Source organism: Raphanus sativus, chromosome 7 (genome assembly GCF_000801105.2).
Source record: "Raphanus sativus cultivar WK10039 chromosome 7, ASM80110v3, whole genome shotgun sequence".
In the NCBI taxonomy this organism is placed as follows: Eukaryota; Viridiplantae; Streptophyta; class Magnoliopsida; order Brassicales; family Brassicaceae; genus Raphanus; species Raphanus sativus.
In genome coordinates, this window is record NC_079517.1 from 11,007,349 (window position 1) to 11,026,787 (window position 19,439).

A 19,439-nucleotide genomic window follows, 5' to 3' on the forward strand; every position below is an offset into this window, starting at 1 on the left:
AATGAGGTTTCCAGATTAAGATGATTCGCCTATCATGAAGTAAACTGAACTTTTTCATTGGCCTGAACTACTCCTATTTTAATAGTTGTGTGAACTAAATTGAATATATTAATCGAACCTGTGTGACAACCTAAAGGAAAATATCTTACTTGATTCATGTGAGCATATATACAATTCAATAGGGTTACCAAACATTTTGAGAGAACGAGAGAAATATAAATTGAAAATGGACATTTTTTTCATTGTCTCATCTGATTCCAAAGCGTATGTTTTTCCGAACAATATAGCCGAAATCTTATTTTATCTGAATTCAATTATTTTACCTTCATGTTCTTAGTATAATATGAAAATGTTCTTACGGTATCCTTCCAAGTCATGTTATATTATATGCAGTGAAATGGCGATTGTGGATGAAGCCATCTAATACAATTCGTCAATAAATGTCATAAATTTGGTTAGGTGTGACAATTCTTGGGGTTTGTGTATATCTACTTTAGTATTTGGTCAAACCAAAATCCAAACTCCAAATCCAATTAACCAAATAATAATAATTTAGTTTTTTTAGAGGAAATCGAATCTAGAACTTAAAGTGGATATACACCAAATTCTAAAAAATTATCATTAGGCTACCATTACATGGTTAACATTTTTCAGATATTGAAATATATAAAGATATGTTTTCCAATATCTGAATTTGCAGAAACTATTAGAAAAATGAGAATTAGATTATGTATCACTTCAATAAATATGTATCACTTGTACTTGATTGATGTAAAACGAGACCGTCTAATATGCACATGATACTCATACCACACCACCTAATAGCATCCTATGTGGATCTAACTTCTGTACGTTCTGCTCACATGTTATATGTTTGACTTATTCGAAGTTACCCCCAACATATGTCAGAAGGGTAAGATAAAAGAATGCAAAGGCAATTTCATTGAAGAAAACAATTTTTTTTCCTTCGCATGAACTCGAGCAAATTATAAAATAAAAAGAGCCACCTATTTAGTCGAGAAAAATGTTTCATACACGGCCCAGTCATTTATAGGCTTATCATGTTTAGGTCCTTTGGAACATTTTATTTATCTTATATATTAAATAGAAATCATGACTTCTTTCATTTGTGATTCTTTTTTTTTTAATTTAGACAATTATTTAATTTTTATGAAATATTATTATTTAAAACTAATAATATATATAATCTTTTCCTACTTTAATCATAATATGTTTTGATATCTTTCATTTTAAATATAAATATATACATATTTAAAATTCTAACAAATCTTTTAAAGGATTTTAATAAGATCTTAATTTTCAAACATTATATGTAAATATCTTCACTAATTCGAAATTATTTATGAAATATTATTATACATTAAAATATTTCATTAAATTTAAAATATTAAGTTTAATCATGTTTTATCTATTGTATATAATATTATCAATCATTGTAAGAGAAAACTATTATATCGAGCTAAATATGATAAACTATATGAATTGTCATATTTTATTTTCTTAAGTATTTATTTTTGAAATATAATATGTTTGTGAAGCAGTTATAACTTAGCAAACTATATAATACTGTATAAAAATCAACATGTATTTCATTAAATCTAATAATATACGATATTTTAATCATGATATCTTTTCATTTTCAATATAATATTTATTTTAAAAAATCTGTTATTAAACATATTTTAGCAATATCTTATTTTCAAAGGTTTATGTAAATATTTCAACTAATTTCATAATTAGCAATGAACTATTATTATACATTAATATATATTCAGTTATCATATAAAATATATATTGAACTAAATATGATAAGTTATATTAAGTTCATAAATTTATAAATTTTATTTTCATATAATAAATAATTTATGCTAAAAATACAAAACGATGATATAATGACTTAACATTCACAAACTGTATATATGTATAAAACTGATATATCTTAGACTTTTGTATATTACTAATATATTCTAATGAATAAACGTAAGAAAATATTACTAATAGGAAATTCTATTTTTCAAACTTGTCGGGTCAAAATGAGCATAAATTTAATACAAAATAATTTTTAATATGTTGTTTAATGCAAATATTAGTTTGTTCTATAAATACAAATACAAGAAGATAAGTATATAATAAGCAGTAAATACATGTGACAGTTTTAAACAATTGATTAATTATACATGTACACTGTAAAACTATGTATTTAAAATAGTTGTATAAACATTTAGATATATGATTAATATTTAGAATGTATACCACTAAAAATTTAAAATAAGTATAATCTATATTATTAAAACAGAAACATTACAACTTCTTCTAGGGTGGATTTTAAGTTGGTCCTCTTATTATTTTACCTATCTTAACCAATTTTAATATATTTCCTTAAATGACGTTCACTAATAACTATAACATTCTCTTCCGTATCCTACCTATAATATAATATAGATGCGTACACAGTATACTTCGTATGTTTCCAAATTAAAAACGAAAACTAACATTCATTTTTTTTTTGGTAGTCGAAAACTAACATTCACTAATGACCATACATTTCGTATGTCTCACCAAATGTCATCCATAAACATTAACTTTTTAATTGCCCTATTTTATATTTTATTTGATATTTTATAGTTTATATAAACACTGTTCTGGGTTTATATAAAATCATCATTTACTTTTCATTTACTTTTCATTCATAAATAACCGATATAAGTATACTATGCATAGATATCGGATTAATATCCAAAATATAAACTATTTTAAGTTGTCTAAAATGTTTAAAATAGTCAAAGTAAACATCTAAAGTAGGTAACAATAATCAAAACACCAAAAATACTTAAAATATATACTTATTTTCTATCCAATATTCAAGCAACCTGTTTTAATTTAAAATTTAGGTATTTTGGCTTACATTAATTAAATTTATATATTTCGAAAAATTTAAAGTATATATAAATTTTGAAATTTTTAAAATAATTTAAACGGGTTATCCGAGGCCGACCGAATCCAAAAATATCTAAATCGAACCGGAACCATATTTATAAATACTTGAATAGAGCTGAAATTTTTAAACTCGAAAATCTCAAACTCGAATAGATTTTAATCGAATCCGAGTGGATATCCAAGTACTCATCTCTAATTAGTAATGTAAAACGATCAAATATTAAAAATACATAATTTAGTATAAAAATAAAAGTAAAATAGAAAATTAATACCCGTGCTGTCGCACGGGTCATAATCTAGTATTTATATAAAACTGAAAACAAACATTCGCGCGGTTGCACGGATCAAAAATCTAGTTTTATTTTAAAAAGAGAATGAATAATTGCAAGTCTCACGAGCATGTAAGCTAAACCTGATTAGAAGTTATTTCCAGAGAGGGCTTAAGATAAGCTAAAATTCATATTAGACACCAGGAGTGCTGTTGTGGCGGCACTGTTTTGTAATCTTCCAACTACATCATGTTAGCATGCTCTAAACTTGATACCAGCCAAGGCCAAAACCGGTCCATGCGGTTCCACCCTAAGTTGAGCCATGTGGTAACTCAGTTAGGACCGACTAAATTTAGATTGGGGAAATGAGGTCCGACTCTATTAGTCCATCAGGAGCATGCCTATTCATTGTAAACCAATCACAGCTCTCTGTTTTAATAATTGTTGTGCACTAGACTTTATCCACCGAGGGAATATCAACTTCAGCTATCCTGATTCCATTGTAACACAAATAGCTTCTTTTGGATTCCTTTCTCATGCCATGGTGGCCGCTTCCTTTGATTGGTCACATTTAAAGAACCCCAATGAGAAAATAATGTTATTATTTTAAATTTATATATTATTATTTTAAATTATATATACAAATATATATAAACAAAACAAATTCCTATAAGGATCAACATTCAAGATTTCGTTATCTTATTTTTTAAAATGTATGTTTTCGGTTTTTTTGTAGTAAAGGAAAAAGTTGCAACTTTAGGACTAACCTCGAGAACGGAGAAAAGCAAAGTGAAAACTCAAAATCAGCAATGGATTTTTTTTTCTAGACCAACGACTGGCCTCCCCTGCTGCTTTGATTTAGAGCCTGCAAGCAATATCCAATCCTCAGTTTTTAAAATATGTTACTTTGAGACAGAACCTGATGCTTCAGAACGTTCCAAGTACCATGTGACTGAAAAAAAAATCTCTAAAACAACATTAAAGAATTTAATGAGGCAGTAAAGAAAGGGGAAGTCAGATAAAGAAAAAGATGGTCCCTTATGAAGGTAAGGATATCTTTTTATTATTCTCATTAAGGGAACCTTATCAACCAAAGTGGTCTTTTTGAATCACTGCAATGAGGATTAAGATATCTGGATGAATCAACAGGGTGGGAAAGAAGCATTAAGAGGCATAATTAGCATAAACAAACAACACCAAATAATACTTTGTTATGGTGAATATTGAATCTCCCAAGCTAGAATCTAATAATAATTTCTACAGTAAATATATACTAATAGTGTTTATATATTGTAATCCTAACATAGTTTCGCAGGCAAAACCGACTATGAGGCGTTATGTTATGTTTTTTTTTTAATATTGATGTAATATTTTGTGAGAAGATAAAGATGACGTAGCGCCAGCCGATGTTGTTGCAAAAAGGTAACTTAAGAAGCCTTAAGTGAAGGGATGAAGATCTTAGACTAATATAAAGAATCATCTGAAAGAACTTTTTTTTTTTCTGAAACACCAAAAAAAGATGATATACTTGCCCTGTTGTAGTACCGTTGTTTACCAATGTTTAATGCTTTATTAGTCTGAGTAGCTTGCTCCTGTTGGCGGTAGTAACAAAAACCAATAAAACCACTTTCCTTAACAACAAAGGAATTATGACCTAACCAGAATCCAGAGCATAAAAGGGCGTAAACTTGAATGATTAGTGTAGAACCTATTTTCCCAAAAAGTTAAAGGCATTGTATATTTCCAAGTACCAATTTTGAATCAAGTAAAAAACCATTCAATGGGGGTGAATGCCATATTTGAAATCACATAAGAAAATAAACCATAAAACAGTAACTTAACTTTTTGATGCTAACAACTATGAGTTGGTCCACTGGTGGATCTGGGAACATTTTTAACCGGAGGCAATATCAAAGAAAATCAAAATTCTTTACTATTTTTTCAAAAAATTAAATTTTGCTAGGGTACGTGACCGCCCGTTCATCGTCTATTTGTTTACCAGCTAAGAATTTTGGAGGTCACATGTTCAGTTGGGGAAAGGCCTATCAGCTACAAATTTCCTAATCGTTTAAAAAAACATCTTCCACATTGTTTTGGTTTCTTCCATATTATTCGAACAAGTACATAGCAAATAATAATACTAAAATAAAATACTACTATCAGCACCATATTAACTAGGTTTATAACCTAAACTCTTGACTGAGCTAGGCAGTTTGTATATGGTGAATACAGAGAATCTCACGAAACATGTTCACTGCAAAAGAGCAAGTGTTCATGAATGTACAACAGGACGTGGGTAGTTAAGGAAGGTCTTTCAGAAACCCCAAATTGGCCAATTATCAAGTCAAGATTGTCGGATTGAGAAGGATATGGTTAGACAAAAAGCAAAGGACAAAATGTAGAGTGATTTAGGGAAACCAATGAAGAGAGATACATAACTTCTCTTTTTTATAATCATTGTCAGATTCTTCCTATAACAGCCTTAATCTTACTTAGATTTCCAAAGCAATGTTTTGTTTGAGTGAATCTATATTCCCTAGGGACCCATTGTGTTTTTTACACTTTAAATCTTCTCCCTCTAAATCCCGATAACTCATGTATATATAACTAGGATCTATGTCTACAGGAAGGAATACATGAACTAAGATACAATCCTCTTACATTTCATTATCCGTAACCCTCTTTTATTTCTTTGAAGAAAAAGAAAGATATTCTTTGATTCTTATTGTCTCCCTAAGAGCAGATATGCTTGGTTCCAGCACAAGGATAATGTTTTATCTTTTTGTCTGCATAGGATTACTATCAGACAACATATAAAGGTCTCAGCGTTGAGAAGAAGAGAATTCTTCTTCAGACAAACACAAGGAGACAAAGCTGGAGTTCATCCAGGTGAAACTGCTACGCTGGAGAGCGTGGATATTCATTTTAGGCACAACCGTGAAGAACACGGAATCCTCAGTGAGAACCGGCGCATTCTTGAGAAGGTTAACAAGACTAAAGTAACAGCTGAGAAGACGCAAGCACAAAAGAATCAGACAAAGGACTCGTTGCAATCAAGCAAGAGACATGTAAGACGTGGATCAGATCCTATCCACAACAAATCGCAGCCATTTTCTTAAGTGGCACTGCCACAACAAGAATCAGATACAGAAAAAGGCAGTACACTGTAGAAAGAAGAAGAAAGAAGGCGCAACAATCAAACTTATCAAGCTTGAGGTAGATTAGTTGTGTTTTTTCTCGCAAGGATATATTTGATAGAACACAGAATATTGGCTAATGAAACCATCGTGGTATGGAGAGCAGCATGATCTGTTCAGATGCACCAGGAGAACACATGATTTGTTTCCAAAATATATCTTTAGACTCTTTTGTCTGCATAGTTAAAAGTTTTGATCATCTGCAACTTTACTGTGAAAACCTCTCTTTGAACTTAAAAAGGTAACCACTTATGTCTTTCTAACATATACCAACAAGTGAAAATGAGTATCCAGGAAAATACAAACCACCTCATATATTTTCAGGAAGGTCTAGATGCTTGATGTAAGCAGAGATAAATCATTATTAGCTTAATTTACTTGTTAGCCCCCAGTCCATAAAGTAAATTATATTGGATCTATTCCATAAGGTGTTTCGTTCTACACTCTCATCAACAAACATTGGGATAAAAATATTTTTAGTCTTGTTTGTATTAGTAATGTATTGTTTTACCACCTCAATTCTAATTTGGTAGTATGCAAATTACTGACAGAAAACAAACATATTGTTATAATTATCTGATAAGTAATCAACGTTTATGGTGGATAACTTACTAAGGCTTCCCAAGGTAAAAGCGATTATGTGTGGCACTAACAATATGTCATTCGTGCATGTATACATCTAAAATAATTTTGTCTGAATGGTAATAGAAGAACATATGGTGCAAAATACAAAAGTAAGTATGATTGAAGACTTGAAGTGGAGCATACGAATTATATTAAAACAAACCGTGAAGAACACATGGAACAAAGACCGGTTAGAAGCATCTATTTTATTAATTCTTCAACATCACCAGTTGATTTGATATGAAGTTATGTCCATCATTTAAATTTATAACTGTATCTACTTTAATTAAATCAGTAACCACGTTCTCTTTATGTCTAACAAAAAAAACAGTTATGTTTCTTTTCTTTTTTGACATCAACAAATACGTTTCTTTCTGCTGAAATCAGTTCCATAATTATTATTGATTTTCGATGAACATTTAAATTTTCATGATTTAACCCAGACAAAAACTCAGAAAAAGAGCAGTTATATTTCTCAGAAATTATTCATGCAATAATTTGTAAACCGATGAGTTTTAATATTGGCAACAAATTGTGCTTCTGTCACGATGAGGGTAAACCAATGGTTGGATTATTGATTTACCTATTTATATATATTGTTCAATTTCAGGTTCAAAAACGTGGACAAAGCAGCTGATTCCAGGAGGGTAGAGGTGACTGTCAGTAGCGATTCCATCGAACTCAGCCAATAAATCGAATTTATCAAAATCATTCAAGTTTTTGTGTATTAAAGATTTTTAAAACTGGATGTTAAACAACAAATCTTTAATTTTGATGCAAATGAAAAGGAAACAGCCAACAAGTAGATCAATTGCGTTAAGATGGTATGCGGCGGTGGAGAGAAAAATTTGCAGAAAACCCTTAAGAAAACACAAAATATTTACATGTTTGCCATTAATAAAAAAACAATAATAAGGAAAAAAATATATCTAGATTCGAACCCATGTCATCTATGTAAGAAGCCACTTAGACCACAATGATTCATCGTCTTCTTGAAAATATAAAACAAAATCGATTTGCGAGTGCGGGTTATTAGTATTTTATGCGGAGTAAATGTGGATTGGTGGATTTATCGCGGTTATTTTTTGTAGTATTTTATGCGGAGTGAATGTGGATTAGTGGATTTATCGCGGTTATCTTTCGACCCGTAAAGTGTTTAAAAAATAAAAAATAAAAAGTAAATATTTTTTTTAAAAAAATACAGGAATCTAAAATAATAATTTAAAATTTTGAATCATATATAAAATTTTAATATAAATATTTTATAATAATTAAATTAATAATATTATTTTACTATATATATTATATATATATATATATATATATATATATATATAATCCGGAGATAACCATAAAATTAAACGGAGCAGGTGCGGGTACAAAATTATTTGTTTGCGGGTTGTGCGGGTCATATTTTTTAACCGAAATAAAATTGAAAACCCGCGGGTTGGCGGGTCAGCGGAGCGAGTTCGATTACAATTTTTTAACTGAGCGTATACCGGATCAATTTTTAAATTGCTATTATTTAATAAAATATCAATACTATTAATTCTTCAACATGTCCAATTGATATGGGTTATGTCCAACAATTATTTTTTCCACAATAAAAAAACCATATATTCTATAACTGAATCTAATAAATATTTTGTAACCACCTTTTAACTCCATAATGGTCTGGGCTTATTAAAAAAAACCAAATATTTTATAACTGTTTTCCTTTAATTCATATATTCTAGGATCTATAACTGCAACATTTATGAAAATGTACAAATAAATTATTGATATATGTCGATTTAAATATGTATAATAATTACAGCACTTTTTTGAAATATATGCACATTTTGTTAGGGAAAATATATGTTATTAATCAACAATAATACATTAATTAATCCAAATTAATAACCACCTTTATTCTTACTATTATGACTACTAATATTTAGAATCTAAGTTTATGCTTTATATTTACTAACCCTGACCTTTTAATAAAATAAATAATTAATATAATATTATTTACCATTGAAAAGGTTAATATAAAATAAAAATAATTAGATTTTATTTCAATTCATGAAATACAAATTTATTTAACTAAATATATCTACAAAATTAGGATTTTGCCGATAAATAATAATTATCATGAAATTAAATAATTAAAAGATAATTAAATTTATCTCAATATTTCGGGTCAACCATTACAAAATCACGGATAAATGAAAATTTGATGGATTTTTAATCGTATGGGATTTCTAAATAGAAATTTTATATTTAATTCAAAATCTAAGCTGAATCAATGTAGATCACTAGATTTACCACGGGTGCCGTAGATTCATATCATATATGAAAATATACTAAAACTATATCATTAATTAAATTTAGCAAAATTTGGATAAATATAATAAATTAATATTTTAATATATAGGTCCAATTTAATCAGATTCGAGGCCTAGACTTATGGGATAGATTCTATATTGGTTTTTCGAGTACGAATATTTAATTGCGTGAATAATTCAAAATGCTAATAAATACCACAATATTCTGATTTTATTTAAACCTGATTATATATTTCATCATCAAAATTATTTTTATTAAAACGTTAACCTATTATATATTCACATATATAATGCTTTCTTTGTAACATTTAAATGTAAATAAATAGTCAGAAATATAAATTTATATTCAATAAATGTAATTTGTTTCGGCAAATAAATTTGCACTTTGAAAACGTGGATCAAAAATAATATTATTTTGTTATTTAAGAAATAAAAATTTATAGATGTTAGAAATAAAGTACAATTAATATATGAAATGACTATGATAGAAGTGTTTATAGTTATGAAAAATCACAAATTCAATATAACTATCAAATATTTTACTGAACTTTTTAAAAAGTAATATTTACACAAATATGATCACAGAAAACACAAATATGATTTACAAAGAATACACAAACATGAAATTAAAATTTCTAAAAAAATGTAAAACAAAAATATACCCGCCATTTGAAGGGCGAGTCAAAATCTAGTTAATTAATAAAACCTTATCAAACAACTGCTACTACACCTAGGGCCTAGGAAAAGAAATCCAAACGAATCAAACAAAAAAATTCTGATTCTATAGCCAATTTGATCTGAGATGTAGAAATATCCTATGGATCCTATAGGGAAGTATAAAATGTATCTAAATGCAAAGTGTCATTAGCGGAAAAATCGAAAACTCGAAAAACCTGATCAGCCATTTACAAGGGAAGAAGTGAACTGTACGTGGGCTAAATCCGGGCCTTAGACCAAGTCATATATGGGCTAGAAAATAGTGAATTGTATAAATAAATAACTAAGAAAAGGATATGGACTAAATGATGTAAAGCCCAACAAGCCCATAATCTAAAGCAAACTAACGAATCGCGTCCGTTGATTTACCAAACTGTAATCAGATCTGATCCGTCAGATCTAGGGTAACAGGGTTTTGGAAGCAGAGAAGGCTTTATATACATATATATTAGGTTAAAACAAGCCAGCCTCCTCAGCGTGTGAGCGAAGAAGAAGCGGAGAAAAAAAATGGTTCAGCGTCTTGTATACCGTTCGCGTCACAGCTACGCCACCAAATCTAACCAGCACAGGATCCTCAAAACCCCAGGTCTGCTTGAATCAAGAATCTCTCCTTCATCGATCTATATGATTCGTAATGCTAATATTAAACCTTAATGCTTGAATTGATTTTGCAGGTGGTAAATTGACATTCCAGACCACTAAGAAGCGTGCAAGTGGACCCAAATGTCCTGTCACCGGCAAGCGTATTCAGGGTGTAAGTCTTCTTGTTGATGTTCCCATTATCATTGCAAATGTATTAGTTTGGTTTAGTGTAGTGTAGTCTTAGTTTGTCTGTTCGTGCTTATTGACGGTCTTGTGCTGGTTAGATTAATACAACACCAGGACATAACTTTATCATAAGCTAGATTTAGTGCCCTGCCTTGTCTTTATTAAAGTTGTCTCCTCTTAAGGATATTACTGTTCTACTTGGTGGCAGATATTTAATCATATTCAATTTGTTTTTGTTGTAATTGTAAATGATGCCTAGTTCTTCTTGTATCTAATTTATGTTTCTGTGTTTCTTTAGATCCCTCACTTGAGGCCTGCTGAGTACAAGAGGTCTAGATTGTCTAGAAACAGGAGGACCGTGAACCGTGCTTATGGTGGTGTTTTATCTGCTTTGGCTGTTAGAGAAAGGTTTGTTCTTGTGCTCATTTCTGTCCCAAGTTCTGCTCTTTGACCAAAAGTCAGTTTACATATTCTAACTTTTTTTTTTTTGCTCTTTGTGTTGACAGAATCGTTCGTGCTTTCCTTGTGGAGGAGCAGAAGATTGTGAAGAAGGTTTTGAAGCTCCAAAAGGCCAAGGAAAAGGTTGCTCCCAGGAGCTAGATTATCATATAAGCTTCTTTTGGAAAAAAATGTTTAATGGATCTGTTCTAGCAATAGTACTCTGGTTGCAGAAGTTTGAGAGAAATACTTTTTTTTTTGTTATCCATTGAGTTTTGATTCTGTCGACATTTCTCAATATTGCGTTTTGTTTTCTCGTTCACATTTCACGTTTCTACTTTTTACCAACGAAGCTGCATTGTGAATTGGCTTCTAGATATTTACTGCCTTCACTTTGGCTATAGTAACATTTAGGAGCAGTCGTTGTCCCCTTCCCAAACGTTATTCCCTGCACTTCACCGACTTGGTTACGAACAATTGGTGACTAATAATAAGAGAGTTGTAGAAGCAGTCATTGGAACTTCCCCACACGCAAAAACATGGCTAAGTTCTCGTTTCTCAAATGAGTTTAGGCCACTAAGTTTCCATAGTTCTTCATCACTGAGAATTGCATTTTGTTGTTTCATGAACATCATTTCAAATTGTGATTCATTTTATGTTCATCGATTATGTTTTTTCTTTATCAGTCTCATATTTGTTGTAACCAACTCTCCTGTATATCCGATCTATTCTGTTTACCAACAACCATTGTCGTAGAACGAAAGGACCAGACAAACTTTAGACAATAACCTGATTTCAGTTGGCAGAAAATGTGATTGTACTAGGCCTAGGCATTTAATCCGGAACCGACCCAAAAATACGGGATCGGGTTCGGATTTAAACTAAGTACATATTATTCGGTTCCTTTTATTTTGGATCCGCAGGTTTTGGTTCGGGTCCGGTTCTTATCCGAGATCCGATCGGGTACCCGAAGTTTATTGTATATATTAGGTATATTTTGAGTAGTTGTGTATATTTTTGGTATTCAGATATTTTTTAAGTTTTGGGTTCGGGTATAATTTCAGGTTTTGGGTAAAATTTTGAATTTCCAGAAAATATAATTCGGGTATCGGGTAAAATTTCGGGTATCTTTTGGGTTTTCGGATCTGATTTTGGATATTTTTTTGGGTATTTTCGGGTATATGAATATTTTAGGATATTTTGCGGTTCTTCGGGTATTTTTTTAGTTTTCCGGTCCAATTTGGATGCTTCGGGTCCTTTTCGGGTTCTAAATATCCGAACCCGATCCGAAATACACCAAAAAATTATGCATACTTTACGGATCTAATTTTTTTAAAGTACTTATATGGATCTAAATTTTTGGAATCCAAAGGACCAAACCCAACAAGACCCGACCCGAATTCGATCCGAACTCGACCCGAAGACCCGGATGTCCAGGTCTAGATTGTACCAATAATAATTCTAACCCTTACATGCGGCGATGCTTAGTTTAACAGAACACGGAAATTTTCTTCAAAAATACAAATTTACAGGAAACTGAAGAATTCAAATTGTGCTTAACAAAATCAATATGAATATAGCACCATGTAGTCATGGTAGAGAATGGTAAATAAATGGAATTATATAAGTAATGAAAACTAGGGTTTGATTGGTAACCGCGATTCCACAAGTATTTTACCAATTAAAAAGAATTACGGAAAGATAAAAAAATGCAAAAATAGAGGTTTGTGTTTTTGCTGACAGAAATATAAAGAAAATTTTTATTAAGTGGAAAATGAGTTTTAGTAGATTATGGTGGAAAAAATATAAACTCAACACTTTTATATTTCTAAATTATAAGCTAATACCGTTTTAATTTTTTTTTTAAATAGCAATACTGTTTATGATAAATAGTTATGTTAAAATAAAGTCATATTATAATTTGTTTTATAATACTACGGAATGTCAATCTATTATTAAATATAATATTAAAAGATAAGTTATATTTTTTTTTGCCGGCAAGCAGTGTTGTTAAAACCGGACCGGCAAGCGAACCGGATTTTTTTTGGGTCATGGGTCAATGTGGTTCGACCAGGTTCAATCCTGTTTGATCCGGGTTTGATTGGACTAAACTAAATTTAATGATATTTTGAATATGTATATTCTTACAAAGATAAAGATCATATCAAATAAAATATTTCAATAAGCATAAATATTTAGAAATTTTTAAAAAGTAACAAACTAAAAATGTAATAAAAGTAATAGAACAATGTAATAGTCCAAATCTCAAATCAATAGAAAAATATATTTAAATTTTATTCTCCGGGTTTTTGTCACTCCAAATCTTCATCACCTTTACAAAAATTATAGACACATTAGTTAAAAATTTATACTATGAAAGAAATTAAAAATTATACCATGATTGAGTTCTTCAAATCTAAGTTTTCAATTCTTAAATCTTCGAAACAAAAATAATACCTTGAGAAGTAAATACCTCATAGACGTCAAAGACTCAAGAGAAAAATATGAGATGGCTTTACCTTATTAATCTGAATCTTATTTTTATTTTTAAAAAGAAATTTTAATTGTTTTATTAATAAATTTTTGGTTTATACAAGAACCAGGGTTTAGCCGGTTCGTTGGGTCGCCGGTTCACGGGTTTTTAACGGTTCGATAAGGATTTTTAACCGGTTCAATTATAGTTGGGTTTTGGCATTAACCCAACCCGCATTTGTGTCCGGTTCGTGGTTGGACCTGGTCCGACCGCTGGTTCGGTCCGGGTTTAATAACACTGCCGGCAAGTTTTATATTTATAAAAAGAGCTAAATTAATTTTAATAAATATCAGTTATTTTCATATTATATAATAAATAGTTTTCTTATTGATATTTATTTTTTCCACAATTTAATTATTTTTTCGAAGATTCAGCTAAACGATGATTACCAATCGGAGCTTAGATAGTGGGAGACAATGGCAGACCCAGCATAAAAAGTGACTGGGGTCAAAGGTGTTTTTGGGCAAGCCTGCCATAATTTATTGATGAACACAGCTTAAAAATCTAATCTATGTAATTTTCTGGTCAAAATCTAATCTATGTAATTTTCTGGGGTTAATTGAACCCATTCCTCGTCAAGTGGATCCGCCTCTGTGGAATAGTATTTGGTCGCAGAAACAACTTTAAATTCGACCTCAACTTTAAGCGTGTCTTCCTTGTCCAAGTAAAGCTTTGGAAGTTCAGCTAAAGATAAGAACTGAGACCAACCCCAAGCCGGGGTTTGTTCTGTGTACCACTTTTTCGCTGCAAGTAAAAAAAAAAATATCTCAGTAAATTATCTATAGTTAGGTTGGTAAGAAAATAGAAAAAAAATGTTGCTGTGTTTTAAATGATACATTGATATTCAAAGTGATTGAATCCAAGTGGGTTAAGAACTCGGAAACTTGCTCGCACGAAAATCCTCTCATCAGCTTCTGGTTTATCACTATCAGCTAAATACAGAAAAATGGATAACCATTTTCCATCTACTCTAGAGTCCCCCTTTGGATACAGCTGTAGAACCCTACATAACATTAAATATTATGAACTTGTTAACATTCATATTCACACAAACACAAATATATATATATATATATATATACATACATATATATATGTGTGTCTTGCCGTCAAAAAAAAAAAAATATGTGTGTCTAAATACATAGTACTTGTTATTACAATATAATATATATTCTCACCAATTCTTTCCTCCCATTGGAAAACTGTTTGATTTCTGGACATTCTCTTTCAATTCAGAAAAGTTTTTTATAGCCCAAGAGAACTTAGGATCATAGTATTTCTTAGTAAACGAGAGGACTTCCCAATTGATAAGGGATGGAGCAACAATGACATCAACACCAAACTCACATTGACCTCCCTCAAAGATGTAACCGTTGTCAGGGTTGTTGAATGTAACACATGGAAGAACTTGCTGCAACCCCCACCTCGTTTTAAGTGCGCTGAACGGTTTTAATCCTACATCTGAGAACATATATATAAATATTAATATGTAACTATTTTATATATATAGAGAGAGAGAGAGCATGAGATGTAGCTTACCTTGAATAGTAAAATACTTGTTTTCTTTCTTATTGTAGACAAAGAAACGGAGCTCCGCAAAAATCTCTATAGGAGGTGTGAATACAATCAAGCTTTCGATATCTATTTCCACGTACATGGAAATAAATCCACTCACATTGTCTTCTCCGTTCCCTTTTGGGTATATGATCAGTCTCCTGCTTTTATAAACAATGTTACATTCGCTTTATATATAGTGTGTGTTAATGGTGCTAAAAGACCAAATGAATAAACGATCGTACCAGTTATATCCACCATAGGAGAAAAGACGAGATTGGTATTTATGATCAGAGAAGGCAGTCGACTTCTCAAGTTCTGAGAAGTTTTGAATCTTAAGGGAATAAGACGAAGGAGGATGCTCTCTCCAGTGCTTCACGATGGTAGAAACTTCTGTTGAAGCTGCGGTTGACGAGTTTAAACCCATTGTCAAAGAGAGAGAGAGAAAAATATTTGGAAACTTCTCGTTCAGCTATTATTTAAATAGAGAAACAGAGACTCGAATTTTCTGTGTGTACTGAATGAGGAATACGATGTTTCCTATATACTCTAGCTCCCAAGATTTAGGAATATCTACACTAACACAGGACTAGTTACAACAGATGCTAGAATATCGAGAATATGATAACTATTAACTGTGTTACAAAAAAAAAAGATAACTATAACTACATGAAGGATATTCTTTCTTATCCCCAATCGGTTTGGGTAACCGGATGTAAACCGAACTCCAATGTTGTTTAATGTCGAATAGCAGAAGTATATATACAACATAAACGATCATATTCCAAAAGTGTAACTTATCAAGATATATCTTAAAATTTTATTGGAATCATCTCTGACTGATCTCTAGTATATCACAAACAATAAAAACTAGAATTTGACCCGGATGTGCGGGTAACTGATCTCTCATATTTGTTGTAACTAACTCTCCAGTATATCCGCGATCTATTCTGTTTATCAACAACCACTGTGGTAGAACGAAAGGACCAGATCAACTTTGAACAGTACGAAGATTTCAGTTGGCAAAAAATGTGATTTTGTACCAATATTAATTCTAACCCTTACTTTTGGTGATGCTTAGTTTAACAAAGCACAAAGGGGAATTTTCTTTAAAAAAATCAAATTTATAGGAATCTAGAGAATTCAAATTGTGCTTTAACAAAAACATTATGGCACTATGCAGTCATGGTAGAAGAACGGTATATAAATGGAATTCTATAAGTAATGAAAATTAGAGCTTAGATAATGGGAGACAGTGGCGGACCCAGCATAAAAAGTGACTGGGCTCAAAGGTGTTTTGGGCAAGTCTGCCAAATTTATTAATCAACACAGACTAAAAATCGAACTAGTAATTTTCTGGTGCTAATTGAACCCACTCCTCTTCGAGTGGATCCGCCTATGTGGAAGAGTATTTGGTCGCAGAAACAACTTTTAATTCGACCTCAACTTTAAGCGTGTCTTCCTTGTCCAAGTAACGCTTTGGAAGTCCAGCTAAAGATAAGAACTGAGCCCAACCCCAAGCCGGGGTTTGTTCTGTGTACCACTTTTCCACTGCAAGTAAAAAAAATATCTCAGTAAATTATCTGTAATCTGTTGTTTAGTTTAGTAAGAAAATAGAAAAAATAATGCAACTGTGTTTTTAAATGATACATGGATATCTAAAGTGATTGGATCCAAGTGGGTCAAGAACTCGGAAATTTGCTTGCACGAAAATCTTCTCATCAGCTTTTGGTTTATCACAATCAGTTAAATACAGAAAAATGGATAAGCATTTTCCATTTGCGCTACTGTTGCCCTTCGGATACAGCTTTAGAAACCTATACAGCATTAACCCCATTAAATATTATTAATATTTTAACATTCATACGCAATTACTCACGCAAACACACATGTATATTGATCCCGTATATTGATAGTGCAATATTATATATACTCACCATTTCTTTCCTCCCATTGAGAAACTTTTTGATGTCTGGACATTCTCTTTCAACTCAGAAAATTTCTTTATAGCCCAAGAGAACTTAGAATCAGAGAATTTCTCAGTAAAAGAGAGGATCTCCCAGTTGGTAAGGGGTGGGCAAACAATGACATCAACACCAAACTCACATTGATCACCCTCGAAGATGTAACCATTGTCAGGGTTAATGAATGTATCACATGGAAGAACTTGCTGCAATCCCCACACCGTTTTAAGTGCATTGAACCGCTTTACTTCTATATCTGTATATATATATATATATATTGATGATTGAGATATATGGGAATATATAGAAAGGGGAGCATGCCAAGTAGCTTACCTTGAATAGTAAGGTACTTGTTTTCTTTCTTGTTGTAGACAAAGAAACGAAGTTCTGCAAAAACATCTGAAGGTGGTGTAAATACCATCAAGCTTGCGGTATCTATTTCCACGTACATGGAAATAAATCCAATCCCATTATCCTTTTGATTCCCTTTTGGGTATATGATCATTCTCCTGATTTTATAACCACATTACATTAGTTCATGATGCATTATTTTGGTTTTATATCTTTTTTTTTGTCCCTGTATTTGGGTTTTATATCTAAAAATGCTAAACGAGTAGACAATCCATACCAGTTATATCCACCAGAGGAGAAAATACGAGATTTGTATTTATGATCAGAAAAGGCAGTCGACTTCTTAAATTGTGAGAAGTTGTGAATCTTGAGGGAATACGACGAAGGAGGATGCTCTTTCAATTTCCCTACGTTTGCAGAAGCTGCGACTGACAAGTTTGAACCCATTGTCAAAGAGAGGAAACAATATATTTGGAAAACTCTAGTTCTTTTAGTATTTTATATAGAAGACACAATATAGTATATACTAGGATGAGACCTGCGCTATGCGCAGGATGAGATTTTATTTAAATATATATATGTACTACACAAAACTGTAATGGGGGATCGATGAGATCAACAAATACAAGATTTAGTTAAGGAGAATAAGTAAATATCTTAGAAGAAGAAATTTATCATTATCTAAAAATAAATTATTTCATTTACGATTTCCTTTTTCTTTTATGTTTATCTTAATTTATAGAAATTAGATATAATTACTTACTTATGAACTGCGTTTCAGAAGATATATTGGCGTTCAAAGTGACTGGATCCAAGTGGGTCAAGAAATCGGAATTTTGCTTGCACGAAAATCTTCTCATCAGCTTTTGGTTTATCACTATCAGCTAAATACAGAAAATGGATAACCATTTCCATCTACTCTAGAGTCCCCCTTTGGAAACAGCTTTACAACCCTACACAACATTAGATATTATGAACATTTATCATTCGAACACATAAAAGCACACATGGATGTGTATAAATAGATAGTACTTGTTAGAGAAATATTATATAATACTCACCACTTCTTTCCTCCCATTGGAAAACTGTTGATGTATTGACATCCTCTTTCAATTCAGAAAAATTCTTTATAGCCCAAGAGAACTTAGGATCAAAGTATTCCTCAGTAAAAAAAGAGGATTTCCCAATGGCAAGAGGTGGAGCAACAATGACATCAACACACTCATATTGATCACCCTCAAAGATGTAACCGTTGCAGGTTATTGAATGTATCACATGGAAGAACTTGCTGCAACCCCAACACCGTTTTAAGTGCATTGAACCGCTTTACTTCTATATCTGAATATATATATATATATATATATATATATATATATCAGGTTGACAAAAAAAAAATATATATTATATATATATATGGTGTGTGTCAATTTCCACATACATTGAAATAAACCCACTCCCACTGGCCTTTTCTATGTCCTTTGGGTATAGGATCAATCTCCTGTTTTGATAAACGACAATATTATTATTTAAACAAAATAGGATTATTCCTCTAAGATCGGTTGATCGGAATCTGAACGTATATGGTGGCCGTAGGGCCAGAATATAGAGAATAACATTACTGCATTAGCTAGAATAGTGACGAAGAAAAGACAAGATAAGATTTTTTTTTTTTCTATTAGAAACCCACCAAATTCTTTAATAAAGCATAATATGGCGCTCAACGCTAAATCAGGTAATAA

At 31.2% G+C, this 19,439-nt stretch overlaps 3 protein-coding genes, 1 non-coding gene and 2 pseudogenes across 5 annotated transcripts; 4 read left to right on the plus strand and 2 right to left on the minus strand.

The window, feature by feature from the left end:
* The window catches only part of LOC108814460 (uncharacterized), a 1,699-nt pseudogene extending 1,661 nt beyond the window's left edge, over positions 1 to 38 (plus strand).
* Positions 39 to 5,878: 5,840 nt separating this feature from the next.
* Positions 5,879 to 6,400, plus strand: LOC130497607 (CLAVATA3/ESR (CLE)-related protein 45-like; annotated as a pseudogene).
* Positions 6,401 to 10,525: 4,125 nt separating this feature from the next.
* LOC108815362 (60S ribosomal protein L34-2-like) lies at positions 10,526 to 11,622 on the plus strand. The gene is made up of 4 exons (XM_056990499.1): positions 10,526 to 10,678; positions 10,767 to 10,846; positions 11,159 to 11,268; positions 11,367 to 11,622. Exons 1-4 carry the CDS (start codon positions 10,600 to 10,602, stop codon positions 11,458 to 11,460), a joined length of 363 nt encoding a protein of 120 aa, XP_056846479.1. The 5' UTR covers positions 10,526 to 10,599; the 3' UTR covers positions 11,461 to 11,622.
* Positions 10,993 to 11,074, plus strand: LOC130498222 (small nucleolar RNA snoR110). Its single transcript, XR_008937143.1, has one exon. It is a non-coding gene; the product is annotated as a small nucleolar RNA snoR110 (small nucleolar RNA).
* A 2,504-nt stretch (positions 11,623 to 14,126) lies between the features above and the next one.
* Positions 14,127 to 16,004, minus strand: LOC108814462 (uncharacterized). Of its 2 annotated transcripts, none has more exons than XM_056990218.1 (5): positions 15,631 to 16,004; positions 15,371 to 15,549; positions 15,010 to 15,292; positions 14,668 to 14,834; positions 14,127 to 14,575 (listed from the first exon to the last, which is right to left on the minus strand). In XM_056990218.1, the coding sequence occupies exons 1-5, from the start codon at positions 15,810 to 15,812 to the stop codon at positions 14,364 to 14,366; spliced, it is 1,023 nt and encodes a 340-aa protein (XP_056846198.1). In that variant the 5' UTR covers positions 15,813 to 16,004; the 3' UTR covers positions 14,127 to 14,363. The 2 variants fall into 2 exon arrangements, with proteins under 2 accessions (XP_056846198.1, XP_018442545.1); XM_018587043.2 differs by having other exon boundaries at positions 14,136 to 14,575; positions 15,371 to 15,546; positions 15,631 to 15,999.
* Positions 16,005 to 16,607: 603 nt separating this feature from the next.
* LOC108814461 (uncharacterized) lies at positions 16,608 to 18,871 on the minus strand. Its single transcript, XM_018587042.2, has 7 exons — positions 18,762 to 18,871; positions 18,464 to 18,653; positions 17,978 to 18,128; positions 17,683 to 17,858; positions 17,323 to 17,605; positions 17,036 to 17,202; positions 16,608 to 16,936 (listed from the first exon to the last, which is right to left on the minus strand). The coding sequence occupies exons 2-7, from the start codon at positions 18,558 to 18,560 to the stop codon at positions 16,782 to 16,784; spliced, it is 1,029 nt and encodes a 342-aa protein (XP_018442544.1). The 5' UTR covers positions 18,561 to 18,653; positions 18,762 to 18,871; the 3' UTR covers positions 16,608 to 16,781.
* Positions 18,872 to 19,439: the final 568 nt, after the last annotated feature.